We start from the raw sequence: 22,799 nt of genomic DNA on the forward strand, positions 1-22,799 counted from the left end.
CCATCATGAAATATTGGTTCCATCATACATTTAGTTTCTATAACTTATCCAACACTGGTTTACAATTATAACATTATTAAATATATTTGTTTTATAAACCAACGACAACGCGCAAGCATGCATTTCATATATATATATATATATATATATATATATATATATATATATATATATATATAAAATTCAACCTCACTAGGAATTAAAAACCCATTAAACCAAAGCTTGTCAAAATATATTTAATCAATTAAAATTAAACTTATCTGATTTTAACAAATTTAAAAATAAAACTAAACCGGTTGGTTTAGTTTTTTTATTTAATTCAAGTAAATTTAAAATTAGAAAAAAATAAAATTAGATCATAGTTAATTTTTTAAAAAAAAAATTAGATCATCTCCATGTAATATAAGTTTTTTTGAATTGAAATATCCATGTAACACTTATTTTCCATGGGAAAGATCATTACCAGTATTGACTATTTAGCAATCTAAGAAGGAATTTTGACACTCATAAAAAAAAAGAAAGATAAAAGAGTTTTAATCTATTAGGAATTGCTAGGGCTTGTTAGGGTTTTAGATGAATTTATCGATATGGGTCCAAAGATCCATTCGATGATTGAAAGCCCACTGATATTAGGCATGCAGGGTCATTAGGTTTAGGCCTGGATTCTTCAGCCACTGGCCGAGGCTTGATGAGCATAAACAAGAAAAGGAGATCCAAACAGCAGTTTCTAAGATCAAGTAGAGATAGACAGAAACCGAGAGAGAATCAGAAGATGTCTTTGGTTGACTACGCTTCTTCCTCGGACGAGGATGCTACAGACAACATAGAAGAAGAAGAAAAACAAAAGGATCAAGAGGAACAAGAACCAAAACCTCAAAACGAACCACAAGTTGCAAAGCCACAAAACAAACTGTAAGTCTTTAAATTTCAGACAAAAGAAGACATTTTGAATCATGGGTTTTTCACTTCATGATTTAAAGTCTTACCTTTATTTTTGTTTCAGGTCATCTGGGTTGTCATTGCCGAGGCCACAAGTAGCAGGGCCAAGTCTTCTTCCTTCGATATCGAAGCTTCCAGATGCTTCAATGCTATTGAATACGCCAACAGTTGGGTTAGATGGAAGTGGAAGTGATCATGCGTTGCGAGTATCAGCAGCAATGGCAGAGAATGCGTCGCGAAAGAGAGAATTAAATGTGGGGTCTTCGCGGAGTGGGAAAGTGGCAAGAGGGAATTTGGTTGCTAACAAGAATGTTCCAGATACTGGTGGGGGTTTGTTAGTTCCTCCTCAGCTTAAAGGAAGGTGAGATTTTGAGTTATTTTTATGGACTCTCTGGTATAAATCTTATATAAGATTTGCCCATTTGCTGCTTTCTGTTAGTTAATAGTGGAACTTAAAATAATTGGTTTTGCTTCGTGTTTTAATGGTTGAATTAGAGTATGAATCATTGTTAGTTGGAGACATTTTAAGGTTTTAAGGTTATTTATGGAGGTGGGATTAAGGTTGTTGGATGAAATTTAAGCTGTGGAAAGATGTAGTATGTGGAAGTTGAGCTAGAGTTATGAGTTTAACCAATGTGGTTGGTTGTTTTACTATATTTGCACTTGAGGTAGAACCTAATAGTACTTAGAAGGCAGCGTTTGCAAGAGCAGCTGATTGATATATGTTCCCAACTCACTTGAGCATTTGGCTGTAAGATTAGGAAACAGCAGCCTCGTATATGACCTTTGATGTAGAGAGTAATGTGCCATTAATGTGTGCTACCATATTATGGAATCGCTCTGTCCTGGAATTGAAACTACTGGACCGTTGGCTGTTTGACTTAATTTTTTTTTTTTGTTTTTTTTTTATGGAGGTATGACATTTGAGCTTACTATTTAGTGCATAGACGAATATGATTCTGTGTGATTTTGCCTTCTTGTCCTTGAAAAAGACTGGGAATTCAGATGTTAGCATTTTGTATACATTCCTTTGCAATTTGGTTTTGTATAGTAATGTGACCATGTCTCATGCATGCACGTGCACACAAAAAGCTGCATTATACATATCCTTTGCAATTTGGTTTTGTATAGTAACGCAACCATGTCTCATGCATGTATGTGCACACAAAAAGCTGCATCTAGAGGTGTAGATATACTTGATTCATCAATTTCCTTTAGAAAATTTTAGGCTATTAATTTTCCTTGTAAACCTGATTTTGAGGCTTCTTAAGCTTTATCTTGTCTTTTTGCAACTGACATGGCTTGCTCAGTCCTTTGTTATTTATTGACAATTTTCTTTACTTTATAGACACCAATTTTGATCATATCATAAGCGAAAGAAAAGGAAAATAAAATTGCTGTTGATGATTTGAATTGTGTTTTTTCCAGGAGTAATGTTGTGACAGAAGATATTGGGAAGCTGTTTGTAAGAAGACATGCAGAACCCTCTTCTCACTAAAATGCTTCCAGATCAGTGATGGTATCATTACATGTAACTGTGTATAATGGCACAAACATCTTTGTTAGTATCCTGAGATCTTGACTTGTATAAATGCAAAACATTTTGTAGGACATGCTTGCAATTCATGACTTTCCTAACCTTGTTCATTGACAATCTGATAGCTATGATTGGGATTTTTGTAGAATGGACATCATTTGGCCTCTAGATATTCCATTGAAAGTTAAATGAATTTCATTTTCATTTTTGTTTATTTTGTCTGTTGCACACCGCTTGCATAGTTGTGTGAACAAGGGAATTTGTTGTAGGCATTGTGCTTCATGTGGCAAGAACCTGAGAACTTATTGTTCTATCTTAGTGTGTTCAGAGTGGATTTATTGCTTGCATTCTGCATCTTATGATAATGAACTTCTGCTGTTATGTTTTCCTGGACCTTTTTTAAAAGTAAGCAGATGATCACGTATTGGCATGTATTCTTAGATGCGATTTATGACATTTTAATTTCCACTTCTTTTTTTTTGTTTTTTGCTTTTTAGAATCGCATTTATGTGTATTGTTTGGAGCATTGCTTTGGTTCACCAACGTACTAGATAATTTGCACTCTATATGCATATCTTGGCTATAACAAGATCTTTTACAACAGCTCATGGAGGCTGGAGCTTGTGCCAGAGCTAATGATCACAATTGAGACTTTGGGATTTTTTTTCATGCTCATTCTAGGTAGGGATGAGTCTACTATTTGATTTGATTTTCATCTATATTATTATTATTATTATTATTATTATTAATATTTTTTTTGGGGGGTGGGGGAGGTCATATTTTTAAAATCCTACAAAGAGTATGCTGATTTTCAAGCATTTTTTTTTTGTTTAAAATTCACTGCCTATCAGAACCTCATGTCAGGAAGTTTCTCCTGAGGTTTAAACACAGTGATATATAAATTTGAGCTTCACTAAACATTCAGATCATGAGATGATCATTGGAATGGCCTTTAGAAGGCAATCACTCAAGACATTTAAAAGTACATGCTTGGAACATGTTTTAATGCTTGCCTCTTTAATTGGTTTGGTTATTGCTCTTTGTGTGAGTACGTCAATGGGTTTATATTTTCTATCAATTATCAAACTTCAATTTTTAGTAATGCAAGGTTCTTTTTGGGCATGACCTTGTGCAGTGTGTTTGTTTTTAGGGAATGGCTAGCCTGTTTACCAATGTTTTAGCCATTGATTGTGTTGGAAATTCACTTTCTTTGGTACTTGCATACATTCTTTTGGTTTGGTCTCATGGCTGAAACACAGGTGCTCATACTAGCCACTCCCTTGTTTTTGTTTGCTTTTCTTTGTTCTTTTTATCAATGGCTGCCATTATTAACTTTCCTCATCTCTTGGATGCTAAATTTTTCATTCACAATATAATCAAGAATCTGCTCTCCCTGAGCCCTAATTCTACTTTGAATGCACTCCCCCCCATTCACTGGTAAGATGATGCCCAAACTGCTTGCTATCCTAGGCTGTCCTATATTAGTTGAATGAATGATGTTATCTATTTCTCTCCATGTTTTTATTTCACAAAATCAAAATTGTTCCGTTTTTTATACATCTTGTACAGATCTTATTGTTGATATCATGATAAATGTTATTAAAACTCGGTCGGAAGAGATTTGTCGATCTTGAGAAGATTTTGTGCAACTGGATCTTAGTATGTTAAATTTTCAACAAACATTAATCCCTTAACTTGTTTTTTCCAAGGAGGGTAATGTTCAGTGATGCAGATGCCATTAGGTTATAGAAGATGCATGGATTGTGTGGATATTGATTAGACTTTGACCTAGATAATAAGAACAGCATCCTACATCTGAATATGTATCAAATTAAGTGACTTGTGATATATGAATTTGAGTTTCATTATATATACTTTATGATTATGAGATTATAATTATTGGAAACCATAGTTGTTAATATCGTCCTAGTTTGGTATGCTCGATATTTTTTGTATCATTTGAAAAAGAAATAAATATTCATCTATTTAATATCACTTAAAATCACATTTTATATCTTCTGAGATGATTAGAAATGGTTGAAATGCTTGAGGTGTTTTCCCAGCTATTTTCATGTTTGCATGAACTTTTATATGTGTTCTTTGGTCAAGTAATTAAATGCTCTAACAGTCTGAATACATAAAAAATAAATATATTTATTTATTATCAATTTTTATACTATATTAATCTGACTCTTTGGGATATTATTATTTTTTTTCATCAAAAGGGAATGTATATTAATTCTAAGATTCACTAGGGATGTATGAAAATAATTAACTCAATGGATGATAGTGTTTGTGTTGTTTTTAAAAATATTTTTTACTTGTAAATATATTAAAATAATATATTTTTATATTTTTTTTAAATTTATTTTGCTATCAATATATTAAAACGATATAATATATATATATATATATATATATATATATATATATATATATATATATATATATATATATATTTTTAAAAAGCACAAAAACCTAAAAGTGCTTTGTGAAACACTATAGCTTATCGGGAGAAACATTGTTCATTCAAGCATTGCACATTGTTGGTGTTGCTTCTCTTCTTCTTCTTTCTTTATCTTTCAATTTTTTTTCTTCTTATTTGGTTCCTTAACATTGCTTTTATTTGTGATTGGTTTTGATGATTTATTTTTCATGTCTACATGTGGGGATCATGAGGTGTTAGAGAAATGTTATGTTGCTTGGTTGATACATGATTTTGTAAAATAAAATTTAATTTTATTGATTTAAAAAAACTAAAATTTTCAGGATCAAATTTAAGATTTAGAAAAATATTTAGTCCCTTTTGTTTTTTGATAATATCATGGACTAATTTGTACAGTTAAAGTGTGTATTTTTTTTTCTCCAGTAACTCAACATTTTTTTTTTAATTTGATTTATTCATATTGATTTTATTTGAGATTTGAATTTGTAGTTTGTTTTATTTTCTGGGATATGGGTTCTCATAATGTCTTGAAAAAATTTCGGCACTTGATTAATGTTTATTTTGACAAAATAAAATATAATTATGCTGATGTAAAACAATTGAGTTTTAAAATTGATTTGATAACTCCGTAACTTAAAAATTTAAATCAGATGAAACCAAACTAATTTTTATAATTACGTGGATAAACATAGTTTTAAAATCTTGTACGATTTAAATAAGATTTAAAAAAAAAAGAAAAGACAAAACCCCAAGTGACCTGTAAAAAAACCCTTTTATAACCTATTGATTATTTATATTTTAATAATTAAAAAAAATAAAAATTAACCTGATCAAAATCTAATAATCGCGTTCAACTCCATGATCCCCTGCACTGGTTTAAAATCTATGCTTATCCGTGGATAAAATGTCCCCTGTGTCTACCTCCTCCAATGCAAGCGGACACAATTGTCATTCCCAATAGAACACGTAAGAATATCTTTTTTTTTTTTTGGTAATTTAATTTGGTAATTTAAAATATTCAGATTAGTTTATGTGTATTATAACTAATTCTTGAGTTCATTGAACATCCTGTAAGTCCAATAAATATATAAGACATCACAAAAATAACAAATATACACAATAAAACTTGAATCCCAGTAAAAAGAAAATCCCTTCCATCACTGTGGCACCATCTTAAGTTCACGTTAGAATATCTTTGACTGTTCGTTTGGTGAGCAGCTGGGCTCCATCTTGTTAGACACTGCATAAGAGTTAGTAGCATGATTAATGACCTGTTTTTTTTTAAAAAAAATATTTTAAAATAATATATATTTTTTATAATTTATTTTTAATATCATAATATCAAAATAATATAAAAAAATAATTAATTTAAAAAAACAATTTCAAAATTTCATGCACCCTGACACACACTTAATTGTAAAACTCAGTTCAAGAACTCATCTAATACAAGGAAGCCAAGTCACAAGAAAAATTAATTCTATTTCTTAAAAGAAATTAAAAAAAATATTGTTTTGAAAAAATAAACAGATTAAGGATGAAGTCTTTTTAATAAGTTAGACTCGGATGGAACTAGATTTTACAACAGCGCCACGGGTTATCATGAAATTTCAAATGCAACATTGCCTCAGGTACAATTAATGTTGTTTCTTGGAACAAAACACGTTTTGATTCAACGGTGGCTAGGAGTTTGTGCTGGCGGATCTTGACCACAGGTGGCGGGGGGTTCATTAGCTGGATCCAAAAGAGCCACCGGTCGTCTTCTTCTTCTTCTTCTTCTTTAATCGTGGGGAACCCTTTCAAACACTGAAAATGCTATGATCCAAAGCAGACAAGCTTGAAATTGTTAATATCTTGTCTTAAACAAAATGTAGTGGGTGATGATTTCTTTCGATTATGCTTTCAAGAGCTTTAGTGATGCTCTTGACGTTGTCAATTGCCACCTTTTTTGACAGCCTCCGGCATCCTAACCCAAGATTGTCTGGAGTAGTGCTTCTGCTCTTCATGCTACGAAATGGGCAAATCGTTCTAGGCAAAATGTCCTCCTATACACAAGATTCAATAAAATTGCTCATCATCCCTCTAATTTGTATATTTGATGAAAGTAAACCTTTTTTAAAACAAATTTAGTTGAATAACTCTTCTATTTTTAAATATGAACCCTTCATTCCATACTTTTTTTAAAAAAATGCAAGGAAACAAAAGGAAAAATTACAAAAAATAAAGATAAAAAAAATGAGGATAAATAGACCAAGTTTAAAATGATAAAAAAAATATCAAGTATAAAAAGAAAAAATATATAAAAAAATTTGTTTTCTAAAACAAATAAAAATTATAATTTTGCCACTACTATGGTACTGCTATAGTAGAAAAAATAAATAAAATTTACAATTATGTCATTTATATAGAAAAGTACTATTTCCTCATAATTTTTTTTTTATATAAATTTACCACTGCTACGCTAGTGCTACAGTGAAAAAATTAACAAAATTTATAACCATGTTTTTTATATATCAAAACACCATTTTCTTTCTTTTAGTATATGTATAATTATGCTTTTCAAAGAATATAATTTGAGTAGTAAGAAATCAAGATCACCTATATAAAAAAAAGTCCTAATTTCAAAACAAAAAAATACCTAGGAAAAATTGAATTCTAAAATCCCTATATTATATTCTTGGAAATTCCATGAGTATATATACACATAAAAAATGTTTTCTTAATTTTTAACCTCTTGTAAATGCAAGAAGAACATAATTTATGCATACATTTCATAGCTCTAGTTTCCTCTCCATCCTCTTGACAAACTCCACAAACTTTTTAATTTCCATGGAACACCAACCTCTACAATCCTATAAAATCAAACGTGTAAATTAACTTAGATGAAAGTTTAAAAATATGATTCATAAAGGGCTTTTAGAATTTTCATAGTAACTTTTTCTTTGAAAATTAGAATTTTTTATGTGGGTTATATTGATTTCTTATTAGTCATAATTAACCCTTTTTTATCCAATGATCATATAACATATTAATTAATTAATAGGACCAAGCTGTAACTTATAATATGCCATTGGCTATCATTTATGTTATTAATTCCAACTCGAGCGTTTCTCGTTTATATTTATATAATTATTCCTTCTTGATTTATATTAACTTTTTTCTTTATATCCAATTACTTTTAATAAGATTAAGTTCATCTACGTGACATTCCAATTTAAGATATACCATCCATTGATATCAAAAAAATATAAACTTTATTAATATAGCGGTCACCGGAGATTTACATAGTCGTTAATTTCAGAATCTGTAAAATTAATTAAGATGCACGTAAGGTGACCTGAATATCTACATTAATAAAAATAAAAAAAAAATTGCAAACCTTTGTAAAAATCCTGTGCATGTACCGCACTTCTTGTTTTAGTCAACTAACTCCTTTAATTATCGATTCCAGTTTCTCTTTTGGTATAACCTTATTTTTCTCCATATTTGTCTCTGTCAACATAAACTTTATGATCACGTGTTACACCTTTAATTACCCCCATGGAATTTATCTCAATATTGATATAAAAATGGTCATTAATTTCCATTTCGGGGTTTTTTTTTCAATATCAAATTTCAATTTCCTATATGTTGAATTCTTTCCTTGTATAAATAGAAACCAAGTCCATTTTGACAGTTATTCTTCTAAACCTAGCTATAGGACTCGTATCGGTGGGTTTTCTTGGTGACCACCTTGTCTACAACTTCACCGACTCGACTCGAATCAGTAGAAATATGATTATTTTTTTTTAATATTGTTTTGAGATTTTTATAAAAAGAAAAAGTTGTGTTCGACCGACCAATGATTTTGAGCCTTAGATCGGTCGACCCTCGGGTAGGATACGGTAAGGAGGTAACTGTGCTTATAAATATTTGATTACAAATGTTCTCGCCACACTTTTTCCTCCTGTCTTGCTGTTTTTCCTGATTCCTGCGCGCCATTATCGGCTACGTTTGAATCTTTCCTCATCAAGAGTATTGCTAGCTCCATGTTATTGAAACCCTTTAATTTCTTGATACACCATTTTGTTCTCTTTTGATCTTCGGATTTGACAAGCTTTCTATATGGAGAAATACTTGAAAGAAAACTTCGTAGTTGATGCAAAGAGACCCTCTGACGAGGCTTTAAGAAGATGGAGATCTGCTGTTTCCGTCGTCAGGAATCCTCGCCGGAGGTTTCGAATGGTTGCTGATCTTGCCAAAAGAGCTGAAGCTGAAAAGAAACGTCAAAATCTCCAGGTCAGACTTTACAATGCCTGTTGGTCATGTTTCTTGTGATCTAGGTTCACACTTTCTCCCTTTCCTTTTATTTTTTTTCCAGAAAGTTTTTGAACAAATAATTAATGTAACTATCAGAAATTAAGTTGTTGATAAGAATTTTTTTATATATATAATATAAATGCATAAGTCCAGATGTTTTGGATAACCTTCTTAAGATCGAATCCAAGGAGAAGTAGGTGATCGAATTGTTGCATAAAAACTGATACGAGAATAACTCTTATCGTTGAGACAAGACATGGCAAAATTTTACCATATGTTACTACAAATTGTAAATAAATTATGGGTCCAATGTGGTTAGTTGATCGGAAAGAAATCAAATCTTGCATGCTGATTTTACCAAAAATCTTCGAGCAATTAATCACTTTGTAAAAAAATCCTAAAGAATCTTTCAAGAAATTTGTTTTGGCAGAAATTACCAAAATATTTTTTTGCTCAATTTTTACTGATTTCTACGAGGAAGCAATTTTCTCGTTATTAATTTTAACTAAACTCTCTTTCATGCTGCCCGCATTCTTATACGGGTAGAGATGTTTTAATTGTTTTCTTAGCAAATCGAAATATTCAAATCAGAAAAAAAAAAGAAGAAGTGAGAATCCCTTTATTTACACCTTTTGACTTCTGGAAAAGGTCATCTAAGTATTGATTTCGTGGGCCAAGACTCTTGATTTAGGTTGAGTGGTATATGTAAATTGGCTGTTCATGAAGAAGAAAAGGTGAGCCACTGCTGATATTTCTTTCTTTTCCTCTGATGGAAAGGTCTTACCAAAGGGGATAACCCCTTCTCTTAAGTCTTTGTATCCTGTTTGTTTTTGAGAAATTTGTTGACCTATTCATGCATTCAAAGCTGGAGTTTTTCTTGAATGGCAGTTTGAATTCCTTTTCTAAACTGGTTGCTAGTTGTTGAAAATTAAGCATTTCGTTTATTGGTTAATCACACACCATAGTTTTGCATGATTTTGTTGAAAACTTTAGCCGCAAAAGTTATAACAATGCCAAACACATACTAAGGCTTTAGATTTCCACAAGTTTCAGGTTCATATCCTTGGAGTGTAAGAACTATTGGGCCTCCATTTGAACCAAAAAAATTGTGAACTAGCATTTTGTTCAAATATGAGTTCAGCATTATTCAGACAAATCTTGCCTTGTGTTCAACTGGTCATGTAACAAAAAGTAATATGGATCTTAGGAAACTTCCCTGTAGCATCAGCATTCCTAAAGTCAACTGCTTGCTAAAGTTTCAAAGCTTTGAATGTCTCTTTCCTAAGCTAGTAACTTGTTTTAAATAGCCGGTAAGGAGGGCTTTCTTTTCCAAGAGTCTGCTAGCTAAAAGGTTTAGATACTTGAATGTTGCTTTCCTCTGTTGTTATGGTGTTTTCAATAGCTGATAAAGCAGGTAGGTATTCTTTTCAAAGACTCGAACGGTAACCAAAGAAATTTACAGCATTCTTAGCAACCCCGACGAACCATGCATGTCATTTGACTCGTTGAAATAAGGAACAATGCCGTGTTCTTTGATGGTGTCCCACGACGAGTACCTAATGGCTGCTCCCAGTTATTGACATGACAAGTCGTCTTAGGGAGGAAGACTAGGCAATATATTATCCGGAAACCTAGGTTAAGAATTATCAACTTGAGACCAGATAATTAATGTGAATGATATAGTTCTGGAACTTTCAAACGTGTACAACACACAGGTTGTATCTTAGTCAAAATATACATACCTAGAGAATTGAATATGATCCAACTTTTTAGAATTTTCATCATCTCTTTTCTTCCCATTATTGATATACTTTATGTACTTCAAACAATGAAGAGTGGAGTCATTTCTTGTCTTCACTTAACACTATATATAACCCACGAATCCATGACTAGCTTCTATTTGATAGAGCTAAAACTTATCCTCGAAAGACTGCCAGACCAATCGCATAGCTTGCTTTGATTGTGCTGATGTTACAGTGAGGATGAAAAGTACTTAATTTTCGAGTAGGACGTAGGTTTTATTTTGATCAGATTTGAAGTATGTTTAATTCAGTAATTTAAATACAAGTTCATCACACGTGTACATATTACCAGTGCATCAGTGTATGATTCTAAACTGAAAATTTGGGTTATAAATATTCCATACGAAGAACTACCAGCCAGAGTTTTTCGCTGAGACAAGGGTAACTAATCCGTCTAAAACATACAGAAGCAGAACTGGATGATATTGCTTCATAAATAATAACATCCATCCAGAAAAATACTGTTCGAGTGGTTAGTGAGACTGGTGGCCTAGGATTTAATGGCCAATTATTTGGTTTATCTAATCAATCATAAAGTTTTTGGGTGCTAAAGACTTTTTGAAAATTTTAGGTCCATCATGAGAAGTATGTGTCTGGGTTTCTTACAGAAATCATTGCCAGCTTTGAAGACACTCCATACCAACCACTTGACCATGTAGTAATGATGTTTAATCTTCTGCAAAAACTGCAATTTTATGTTTTTTTGTAGCCCAAGTAATATTATGTTCTTTTCTAGTATTGGTTGATCCTGGACTAGTAGTTAGATTTTTACCGCTGTAGAAGAGAGAGTGTTGGTAGAGTTTTCCCCTCCTTTTTTAACAGTTCCTAGAATTAACATACTCTCATGTTTGGCCAGGAAAAGATACGGATAGCTCTTTATGTGAAAAAGGCAGCATTGCACTTCATCGCGGGTACGATTGTTACTAGATTCAGTAAAAAAAAAATTTATTTCAATTCTGTCTTTTTCTGAATGATGAGGTTTTATTTGATACAGCTGCTAATCGAGTTGAGCACAAGCTCTCAGACAATGTCAGGCAAACTGGTTTCGGCATTGAGCCGGATGAACTCGCAGCCATCGTTCGGTCCCAAGATAACAAGGCTTTGGAATCTCATGGGGGGGTTGAAGGATTGGCCAGAGAAGTCTCTGTGTCTTTGAATGATGGGGTTGTCTCAAGTGACATATCTATTAGGCAAAATATATATGGCCCTAACAAATATGCTGAGAAACCTGCCAGATCTTTATGGATGTTTGTTTGGGATGCTTTGCATGATTTGACATTAATTATTCTCATGGCATGTGCTGTGGTCTCTGTTGGTGTTGGTATTGCAACTGAAGGTTGGCCAAATGGAATGTATGATGGGGTGGGAATAGTACTTTGCATTTTGCTAGTAGTGATGGTCACTGCAATAAGTGATTACAGGCAGTCCTTGCAATTTAAGGTCTTGGATAAGGAGAAGAAAAATGTTACTGTTCAGGTTACCAGAGAAGGTAGAAGACAGAAGGTTTCTATCTTTGATTTGGTGGTTGGAGATGTTGTTCATCTATCAATTGGAGATGTGGTTCCTGCAGATGGCATTCTTATATCAGGCCACAGCTTATCAGTCGACGAATCCAGCTTGTCAGGTGAGAGTGAGCCGGTGAACATAAATGAAAAGAAGCCCTTTCTTCTATCAGGAACCAAAATACAGGATGGGTCTGGTAAAATGCTGGTGACAGCGGTTGGTATGAGGACTGAATGGGGTAAGCTGATGGTTACTTTGAGCGAAGTCGGGGAAGATGAAACACCACTGCAAGTGAAGCTTAATGGGGTTGCAACTATTATTGGGAAAATTGGTTTGGCTTTTGCTGTCATGACATTTTTGGTTCTGATGGCACGGTTTCTAGTGGCCAAGGCACACAACCATGAGATCACAAAATGGTCAAGTAGGGATGCTCTGCAGCTTCTAAATTTCTTTGCCATTGCGGTCACCATAATTGTTGTCGCCGTTCCTGAAGGGCTTCCATTAGCAGTTACACTTAGTCTTGCATTTGCAATGAAGCAATTAATGAAAGATAGAGCACTAGTGAGGCATCTCTCTGCATGTGAAACAATGGGTTCTGCTTGTTGCATTTGCACAGATAAAACCGGAACATTGACTACAAATCATATGGTGGTGAACAAAATATGGATCTGTGAGAAAACAAAATCAATACAAACTAATGACAATAAAGATCTGTTGATGTCCTCTGTCTCTGAAGATGTGCATGGAATCCTTTTGCAATCTATATTTCAGAACACAGGATCAGAGGTGACCAAGGGAAAAGATGGAAAGACTAACATTTTGGGGACGCCGACAGAGACAGCAATAGTAGAGTTTGGATTGCTTTTGGGAGGTGATTTTAAAACTCATCATATCGAATCTGAGATAGTGAAAGTCGAGCCCTTCAATTCAGAAAAGAAGAAGATGTCTGTGCTTGTTTCTCTTCCTGACAACAGTAGATTTCGAGCATTCTGCAAAGGTGCATCAGAAATAATTTTGAAAATGTGTGACAAGATTTTAACTGCTGATGGCAAATCTGTGCCACTATCTGAAAATCAAAGACAGAACATCACAGATGTCATAAATGGTTTTGCCTGTGAAGCCCTACGAACTCTATGCTTCGCTTTCAAGGATATAGAGAAGACTTCTGATGCAGATAGTATACCTGACAACAACTATACACTAATTGCTGTTGTTGGAATCAAGGATCCTGTACGCCCTGGGGTGAAGGAAGCTGTTAAGACTTGCTTAGCTGCTGGAATCACCGTGCGGATGGTCACTGGTGACAATATCAACACTGCAAAAGCCATAGCTAAGGAATGTGGCATCTTGACAGATACTGGCCTGGCAATTGAAGGGCCAGATTTCCGCACTAAGAGTCCTCAGGAGTTGGAGGAAATAATACCAAAACTTCAGGTCTTGCAACTTCTTCGAAACTTGAATAAGTTATTCTTAATCAAGTGGAAAAGTTCCTAAAATGTTTAAATGGCAATGCAGGTTATGGCGCGATCATCGCCTTTAGACAAGCATAAATTAGTTACTCAATTGAGGAATGTATTTAAGGAAGTTGTGGCAGTGACTGGAGATGGTACTAATGATGCTCCAGCCTTGGCAGAGGCAGATATTGGGCTTGCTATGGGTATAGCAGGAACAGAGGTTTGTTGATGTCCTGGTCCTCCTGGATACACTTCCTCATTGTCTGTTTTTGGTAATCCCAGTAGGCAGTGGCTCAGCATTTTTCTCCTCTTTCCTGCAGGTAGCAAAAGAAAGTGCCGATGTTATCGTGATGGATGACAACTTTAAAACCATAGTGAATGTTGCAAGATGGGGTCGAGCAGTTTATATCAACATCCAGAAGTTTGTTCAGTTCCAGTTAACGGTCAATGTTGTTGCCCTGATGATCAATTTTATTTCTGCATGCATCTCTGGTTAGTTCCTTTGCATCACTAACCTGCTAAGTTCTAAATGTTAATCTTTTATTGATCTTTCTTTCAAGGCCTTAGGGACCAATGCTTGGGGCAATAGTTGATTCATAAATTTGCAGTAAAAAGGATGCAGCTTTGAGAATCTAGAGCAGTCAATTCATGGAAAATTTTGAAGGATAAGAATGTCCTAAATTCTCCTTTTCAGGACCCTCTTTTCGCAGAACTTTAACTGGATAATATCCTGATACTGACTTTCTTCTGGAGCTTGATATCTGCACTTCAAAATACATGACTAAAATTGGTTAAATAATTTGCAGGAAATGCGCCATTGACCACTGTTCAGCTGCTTTGGGTGAACTTAATCATGGACACTCTTGGTGCATTAGCATTGGCTACAGAACCACCTCATGATGGACTGATGAAAAGACCTCCAATCGGAAGGAATGTAAGCATAATCACCAAGACCATGTGGAGGAATATCATTGGACAAAGCATCTATCAAATAATTGTCCTTGTCATCCTCCAATTTGATGGGAAACATCTCCTGAAGCTTTCGGGTTCAGATGCTACTAAAATCCTGAATACATTCATATTCAATACCTTTGTTCTCTGCCAGGTATCATACTTTGATCTTCAACTGCCTTAGCATCACAACATCTCATAGAAATTTCGTTGCTAAATATCCAATATATGTTTAGGTGTTCAACGAAATAAACAGCCGAGATATGGAGAAGATAAATGTCTTCAAAGGCATCTTTAGTAGCTGGATTTTCTTGGCTGTCATGTTCTCCACGGTGGTTTTCCAGATTGTGATAGTTGAATTCTTGGGCACATTTGCTAATACTGTTCCCTTAAGCTGGGAATTATGGCTGGCCAGTATCTTAATTGGAGCTGCAAGTTTAGTCATTGCTGTCATCCTGAAGTGCATTCCTGTTGAAACTAAGAAAGATGACAACACTTCCAAGCATCACGATGGTTATGAGCCTCTTCCTAGCGGTCCTGATTTGGCGTAGAGTGTTTGACTTGTGAAGGGTCTAAAGCAAAATACCGTAGGCAACATGCATTGAAAGCAGCAGCCAAAATCAAGCTGTATTTACTGTTGATGTGGCTTGCCCTTATTTGCAGGTGGAGCTGAAACAAATATTTCCTTCTATTACTTGAAAGTAAGGTCTTGTAAATGAGCGACAAGCACCAAACTAACATCTTCCCGATACCTCAATCTTTGTTGCGTTGCAGTTTGCTTGGATTGTCTGCAGAATTTATGGGAGATAAGGCAAGAAATTGTACTTTTGGAGTGGGAAACTTACGATTTGTTTGCAAATACTTGATATTCTTTATGGCAAGTGTCAATTCATGAAATTTTATAGACATGATAAAATAATAAATCTGCAATGCTGAAACTGAAGGATTTGAACCCCCTTTTTTTTTTTTTTTTTAAGAATGCTAGAATCATTTTACTTTCTGAACTCCTTATGGTCAATTGAGAAAGAAAGTATGGAGCAGACGGTAAACTGCAAATGGGGAAGGAAAATAACAATTTATTGACTGTAGTATCAGGTTACATAACTTGCATTTCAAACAAAACTTTATAGGCCTCTGCTGCCCTGCCCTGCCCTCCTTACAAAGATAATTGATCAATATATTGTAAGTAACATCATCCTTCTTCAAATGCCTCTTCTTCATTTCATGAACCAAAGATTTTGCTTCCTCAATCTTCCCTCTCTTCACAAGATCGGACATCAAAACACCAAAATTCACAACTGCAGGTTTACACCCTCTGTATTCCATATCAAACACCATCTTTTTAGCCTCATCATGCTCGCCTATCAAGCACAAGCCTTCCATTAACAAAGCATATGTTACCGCATTTGGACGCTTCCCTCTCTTAATCATATCCTCTAACAATGCCTTATCCAACTCCCCATTTCCACACAAATACCCAATAAGACTATTAAACGTCGCAACACTGGGTTCCACTTTCGTCTCAAGCATTTCTTCAAACACCTTGCAAGCTTGCTCCCACTCACCGTTCTCAAACTGCCTTCTGATCATTACATTAAAGGCGACCGAATTTAAACGAAACCCCAATTTACAAGCCTTATCAAACAATTCATTGGCCACAAGAAACCGATCATTATCAACATGAACATTAAGTAGACTATTCAAAGACTGACGCGTACGGACACGGTTAAAGCAAGTCCTTCTATGAAAAAGCTCAACAGCCTTATCAACCAGATGGGCTTTCCCATAATGTTGAAACAAAGCAATGAAAAGGGTTTCTTGACAATGAACAGTATTATCTTGCACATAACCAAGAACTTCCTCAACCGCTTCAAAATCCTGACAACGTGCAAGCTTGTATATGAGAGCAGAGTCTGAAGGGTAGTCAGGTTTAAACCCCATTAGGAGATACTCATTATATCCAGTATACTCGGGTAAATTTTTTTTGAAAGAATTGAATATAATTATAGATTTAAATCCAATCCAATTATTTCTATGAACACCATTCAATTGATGTGTTATTGAGTCAAATTAATCATTTTTTCTTAAAATAATAGTGTTTTATTTTATTTGATGTTGATTTGATTAGATTTAGACTTGGAATTGACCAACCTGATTTCATTGATCAGATTTTGTCTTTTTCAAGGGAGAGCTCAACCCAGGTTTAACTCTTTATCCTGAATTTTCCGAATCAAATTGTTATACCAAATTAGGTTTCACAACTATAATTATTAGTTGGGATTGATTTCATTGTCTTTTCATCAAACTTCTAGGCATTGGGTCAATTTTATTTTATTTTATTTTAATTATTTTCCTCTCAGTCTAGCAGGTGAATCTAATAAATATATATTAAAGAACCAGTTTGGCAGACAAATACCTAAATATTATCTATAAATAATTGAAGTTGGTAATGCGAAAACAAAAGGAGGACATGAATTAAATCAATGTAGTATTATTGTTTATGACTCAATGATTAAGTAGCATTTGGTATTGTGATTTCAGTTGCTTTGTAAAATGTTTTATATATAAAAATATATTAAAATAATATATTTTTTTGAAAAAAATTTATTTTTATACCAACACATCAAAACGATTTAAAAATATAAAAAATTAATTTTAACAAAAACAAATTATAATTTTTACTAAACGGTGTTAGAATTGTGTTTCCAAACCCTACCTAAATACATTTCATATTTATGCAATAGTTTCTTATAAAGAACAAACCTAGCAATTTTTTTCTATTACTGATACTCTAAACAAAAAATAAAATAGTGAGAAGGTTTTCATACAAATTAGAACAAAATTTTTCAATTGAAATAATAAATTTATGATTGTTTCGTATCACTTGCAATTTTTTTTTTAGTTTAATAAGCTTTTCTCCAAAAAAAAATTAATAATTCAAGGCACAAATAAATTTTACTTAGCATAGATAGGTTATAATAATAATAAAAAATAGTATTAGATATATTGCTTCCTATCACTTACTATTTCACAGTTAAATCATAATTTTAAAACTTAATCCGAGATAAAACATATATCATGAGTTGGGAGGGTCTACCCTAAAATTATTTTTTTAAAATAATTAAAACTATATTGTTTTGATAAAAAAAATTTAATAAAAGTCAATGAATTGATGACCAAGTCAACCTAAGTTTTTAACCGGGTCATTTGTATTTTTTTCATTTTCTATTTATTTTTCAACCTATATCAGTCCAGATCCCGGATCACATAAGTTTCGGATTAACTTGCTAGACTGGTCTAGATTTTAAAACTACTACAATTGAAATATCCATCACTCATTATAGGTATTAAGTTGCATCTAAATTAAGCCATTAAATTAGTTATCATATCAGATTAATGTTGAAATAATTTGAGTGATTTAAAAAAGTAACTATCATCGTAGTATAACTTGAACATATTTTAAAACGCATGGCCAAAACACTATAAAGTTTAATATGCACACAAACACAAAAGATTATTCGTAAAATTACACTTTTATCCTTTGAAAAACAAATTATTTATCTTGATTTTAACTGTAGTTTCTTCTTTTCCAAAGGCCAATTAGCCATTAAAGATTTGTAAATGATTATTTTCATCTTTTTTATGAACAATAAAAAACACTTATTTACCCCCATAATAAAATAAAAAAATGAGTAGTTGACTGACTAAGGGTATTTATATCTTTACATTTTCTACAAAATTATGCATTGACTTTTATGCCCTAAAAAAAAAAAGAGGCAATAGTTCAAGGGTGATTTTGTCTTTTCACATAGGTTTTTTTGTTAATACAAAAAATATGGAGGGAGTTTTGGACTTTTTGCTCTTAATAATTAATTTTTTAATAAAAAAGATGTAGGAATGTGGACAACACGAGTTGACCTATAGGGAGCCGTATGTGCTTTTTAGACAACGCGTACGACATCTCCCGGTAGCCAAATTTGTTGTTTCATCATTAAAAGCACTACCGCTCCCTTTTCCTCTTGGTGCGATACTTGATGATGGTTGATGAGTGATTTATTATTGGCGGTGGTTCTTTTTTTTTTCCTTCCTTCTTTTCTTTCTTTTGCTGAAAAAGTTCGTGCATGTCCTCTTTTCTTTTTCTTTTTCAAGTTTGGTCATTACGTTTCTGATTGCTTATTTTAGTTCTTGACTCTTTTAGAAAAGTTCTTAATGTTTTCAATTTAGTCTATACATTATTTTTTTCAGTTCAGTCTTTATTCTCTTGATTTTTTATTTTTTTTTCTTAGCTCTTCTGTTAGAGTTTTGTTATTTTCAATTTCATCATTTAATTAAAGTTTATGTTGTTTTATTTTTTCAGTTTAGTCCTCATTCTTTTGATTTTTTTTCCTTTTGTTAAATTTTTTTACTTTTAAATGTAACCCTCCAATTTAATTTTTTATGCCCTCTAATTTATTTTTATTTTTATTTTTACCCTTATTCTTTTAATTACATTTTTTTTGTATGATGGATTTTTTCCCCGGTTTTATCTTTAAGTATTTGATTTATTGGGGATTGGACTTTATGGTTTTTTCATTTGTTGTACTCCCGATCTAGTGACACAAGTCATGTGTTTTAAGAGTTGATATGGGTAAGGATTTTATCATATTGACGTATTCTAAAAAAAAATTAATTTTGTTGTTATCATTAATTTCTTTTCTATTAATTTATCTTGATCTCATGATTTAGGCTATGGGTTTTGTAGTCTTTTTTAGATAGAGGTTTGTTTTTTTTTAAAAAAATGTTTTATTTTGTATTTAGTTTTTGAAGAAATGTTTTTATTTTTGCATAGATAAGCTTTATTTTTAAAAAAATTATTTTAAAATAATATTTCTAATATGTCCGACTTCGTGTAGTATTTTTTTCTTTTATTTTATTCACTAAGTTTCATATGTGTTTCTATTTCTATTATATTTTATTTATTTTAATAAATAAATTTAATAGACACAAACATGTTCTGATCTCATAACCTAGGGCACGGGTTTTGCAAACCTTTTTTTAATTGAATTAAAAAAAATGTTATGTTTTGTATTTAATTTTTGAAAAAATGTTTTTTGTTTTTATACAGATAAGCTTTATTTTATATATAAAAAATATTTATTTTAAAATAATATTTATGATGTGTCCACATTGTATAGTATTTGTTTTTATACTCAATTTTTCTTGTTTTTCTTTTTGTTATTGTTAACAATGTTTTATTTATTTATTTATGTGATTATCAATTTATTTGATTAGATATATATATATATATATAATTTTCAACTTACACTTTAAAAAAATTTTATAACAAAAAAACATATCAAAACATTCTATCTACTAGATTTTTTTTCTTTAAAAAAAAGTTACAATCCGCGGCGGATACGAGCGAGTGAGATATATAGTGATGTATCAAGTTGCACCAAACGGATAATCTTGCAGTTTTTGCAGCAGCTCTTTTTAGTTAAAACATTAATGGGCATTGAAAGCCAGTATCTGGTCTCCAGATTCACCTTCAATGATATAATAATTAACAACAATCCAAAATTAAGGTAGCAACAAGTAAATGTTGGCAACCCTTTATCTCTAGTGATGCCATACAAGATTGATTTGCAAAATATATATTTATAGTCTCCTACTTGTCATAATTTTCCATCAGAATCCATCTTGAATCTCTATCTAGTCTGTAAAATGTCCCTAAAATTTTCCTTCATTTTTCTCTTCTTTCTCTCATCCATGATGCTGGGTTGCATTGCAACAATGCAACTTGATGGCTTAACCATGGAGCTCATCCACAAAGACTCCCCACAATCCCCTCTTTACCCTGGTAATCTTCCTCCTGGTGAGCAGATTCTACAGCCAGCTGCTTGCCCTTTTGCTGGGTTGCACCACCAAACCAGCATGATGTCAACAAATAAAGCTGTCATGAACAGGATGATGAGTCCTCTCACTTCCTATGGTGACCCCTTTTTGTTCTTGGCACAAGTTGGTGTTGGCTCCTTCCAAGAAAAATCTCATCGTACACATTTCAAAACCTACTACTTTCAAATAGACACTGGTAATGAGCTCTCTTGGATTCAATGTGAAGGTTGCCAAAATAAAGGCAACATGTGCTTCCCTCATAAGGATCCTCCATACCCCAGTTCTCAATCCAAATCTTACAAGCCTGTATCTTGCAATCAACACTCCTTCTGCGAGCCAAACCAATGCAAAGAAGGCTTATGTGCCTATAATGTAACCTATGGTCCAGGTTCCTACACCAGCGGGAATCTTGCTAATGAAACTTTCACTTTCTATTCTAACCATGGCAAACACACAGCTCTCAAGAGCATTAGTTTTGGATGCAGCACCGATAGTAGAAACATGATATATGCTTTCTTGCTTGACAAAAATCCGGTGAGTGGGGTTTTGGGTATGGGATGGGGTCCTCGATCTTTTCTAGCACAATTAGGCTCAATCAGTCATGGAAAGTTCTCATATTGCATCACAGCAAACAACACACACAATACCTATTTAAGGTTTGGCAAACATGTTGTGAAATCAAAAAATTTACAAACTACAAAAATAATGCAAGTCAAGCCCTCTGCAGCTTATCATGTGAATTTGCTAGGCATAAGTGTTAATGGGGTGAAGCTCAACATCACCAAAACCGATCTTGCTGTGAGAAAAGACGGTAGCGGAGGATGCATCATAGATGCTGGTACCCTGGCCACATTACTTGTCAAACCTATTTTTGATACACTACACACAGCTTTGGCAAATCATTTGTCGAGCAATCAAAACCTGAAGAGATGGGTCATTCACAAGTTGCACAAGGATCTTTGCTATGAACAATTATCGGATGCCGGCCGCAAGAACCTTCCGGTTGTCACATTCCATTTGGAGAATGCTGACCTTGAAGTTAAACCTGAAGCCATCTTCTTGTTCCGTGAGTTCGAGGGAAAAAATGTTTTCTGCTTGTCAATGCTTTCTGATGATTCTAAGACCATAATTGGTGCTTATCAGCAAATGAAGCAAAAGTTTGTGTACGATACTAAAGCTCGAGTGCTGAGTTTTGGTCCAGAGGATTGTGAGAAAAATGGCTGAGATTGTAATTTCCTTTGTTTCTCTATCTGGGTAATGATCCCTACCAGTAGAAATAAAAGTGTATGCTAATGGTGATGGTCCTTATAGCAATGAAGTCTTTTTTTTTTCCCTTTTCGGTTCATCTTTACATCAGTGAAGTACTGAAGCATCTATCAATCGAGACTAAAATTCTTCACTTGTGATCTTAAAGGTACACTTTTATCTTGTGTATTTAGAGAATTTAATAAACTGGTCTGTGTGCTTGATGTAACTACTTCATTAGAAAAAAAGATTTGAACCATGGTTCCTACACAAGTGGGATTTCAACCATTTATCATTGTTTGTCAAACACCTTTACTGTATCAGAGCTGGGTTTTTTTTTTCGATCCTCACCATGGTTGATTCGTCTTTTTTATCTCCTACTCTTCCGCTCAACACAATGGTGCATATGTCCTCCAATTACATGTTGTGGAGAAACCAGTTTGTTCCTCTATTCTAATGCGAACTGGGCTGAATGTCCTAATACAGGTCATTCTAATACCAGCTATGCTATCTTTTTCTAAGCCAGTTTAATCTCTTGGTCCTCAAAGAAAACAAAGCATTGTATCTCATTCAAGCGTGGAAGCAGAAAATCGCCACTGTTGATATTGCTTGGATTATTCAATTGCTTTGAGACCTTCTTGTTACACTCTCAGAGCCACCTAAAATTCTTTGCCACGATCAAAGTGCAATTCTTATGGCACTCAATCCGGTTACTCGTCCTCAGTCAAAACATATTGCGATGAACTACCACT

General features: G+C 33.3%; 4 protein-coding genes across 4 annotated transcripts; 3 read left to right on the top strand and 1 right to left on the bottom strand.

The window, feature by feature from the left end:
* Positions 1–589: 589 nt before the first annotated feature.
* Positions 590–2,690, top strand: LOC133699079 (uncharacterized). The gene is made up of 3 exons (XM_062122218.1): positions 590–912; positions 1,004–1,300; positions 2,368–2,690. Exons 1-3 carry the CDS (start codon positions 689–691, stop codon positions 2,435–2,437), a joined length of 591 nt encoding a protein of 196 aa, XP_061978202.1. The 5' UTR covers positions 590–688; the 3' UTR covers positions 2,438–2,690.
* A 5,937-nt stretch (positions 2,691–8,627) lies between these two features.
* Positions 8,628–15,871, top strand: LOC133702092 (calcium-transporting ATPase 4, plasma membrane-type-like). Its single transcript, XM_062126298.1, has 7 exons — positions 8,628–9,197; positions 11,877–11,931; positions 12,015–13,957; positions 14,039–14,197; positions 14,298–14,469; positions 14,784–15,082; positions 15,165–15,871. The coding sequence occupies exons 1-7, from the start codon at positions 9,024–9,026 to the stop codon at positions 15,477–15,479; spliced, it is 3,117 nt and encodes a 1,038-aa protein (XP_061982282.1). The 5' UTR covers positions 8,628–9,023; the 3' UTR covers positions 15,480–15,871.
* A 153-nt stretch (positions 15,872–16,024) lies between these two features.
* LOC133682658 (pentatricopeptide repeat-containing protein At1g07740, mitochondrial-like) lies at positions 16,025–17,083 on the bottom strand. The gene is given in 2 exon segments (XM_062106106.1): positions 16,025–16,075; positions 16,078–17,083. Coding segments are annotated over 2 exon segments (843 nt in total). The 5' UTR covers positions 16,870–17,083.
* A 3,617-nt stretch (positions 17,084–20,700) lies between these two features.
* Positions 20,701–22,026, top strand: LOC133682660 (aspartic proteinase CDR1-like). Its single transcript, XM_062106121.1, has one exon. It carries the CDS (start codon positions 20,701–20,703, stop codon positions 22,024–22,026), a length of 1,326 nt encoding a protein of 441 aa, XP_061962105.1.
* Positions 22,027–22,799: the final 773 nt, after the last annotated feature.

Source organism: Populus nigra, chromosome 1 (assembly GCF_951802175.1).
Source record: "Populus nigra chromosome 1, ddPopNigr1.1, whole genome shotgun sequence".
NCBI lineage: Eukaryota > Viridiplantae > Streptophyta > Magnoliopsida > Malpighiales > Salicaceae > Populus > Populus nigra.

Excerpts from the sequence above, each read along its gene's own strand:
- LOC133699079 (XM_062122218.1), top strand. The coding sequence starts at position 689 with ATGAGCATAAACAAGAAAAGGAGATCCAAACAGCAGTTTCTAAGATCA. Across the intron at positions 913-1,003 it reads GCAAAGCCACAAAACAAACT|GTCATCTGGGTTGTCATTGC; the intron begins GTAAGTCTTTAA and ends TTTTTGTTTCAG. Across the intron at positions 1,301-2,367 it reads CCTCCTCAGCTTAAAGGAAG|GAGTAATGTTGTGACAGAAG; the intron begins GTGAGATTTTGA and ends TGTTTTTTCCAG.
- LOC133702092 (XM_062126298.1), top strand. The coding sequence starts at position 9,024 with ATGGAGAAATACTTGAAAGAAAACTTCGTAGTTGATGCAAAGAGACCC. Across the intron at positions 13,958-14,038 it reads AAATAATACCAAAACTTCAG|GTTATGGCGCGATCATCGCC; the intron begins GTCTTGCAACTT and ends ATGGCAATGCAG. Across the intron at positions 14,470-14,783 it reads TATTTCTGCATGCATCTCTG|GAAATGCGCCATTGACCACT; the intron begins GTTAGTTCCTTT and ends AATAATTTGCAG.
- LOC133682660 (XM_062106121.1), top strand. The coding sequence starts at position 20,701 with ATGCAACTTGATGGCTTAACCATGGAGCTCATCCACAAAGACTCCCCA.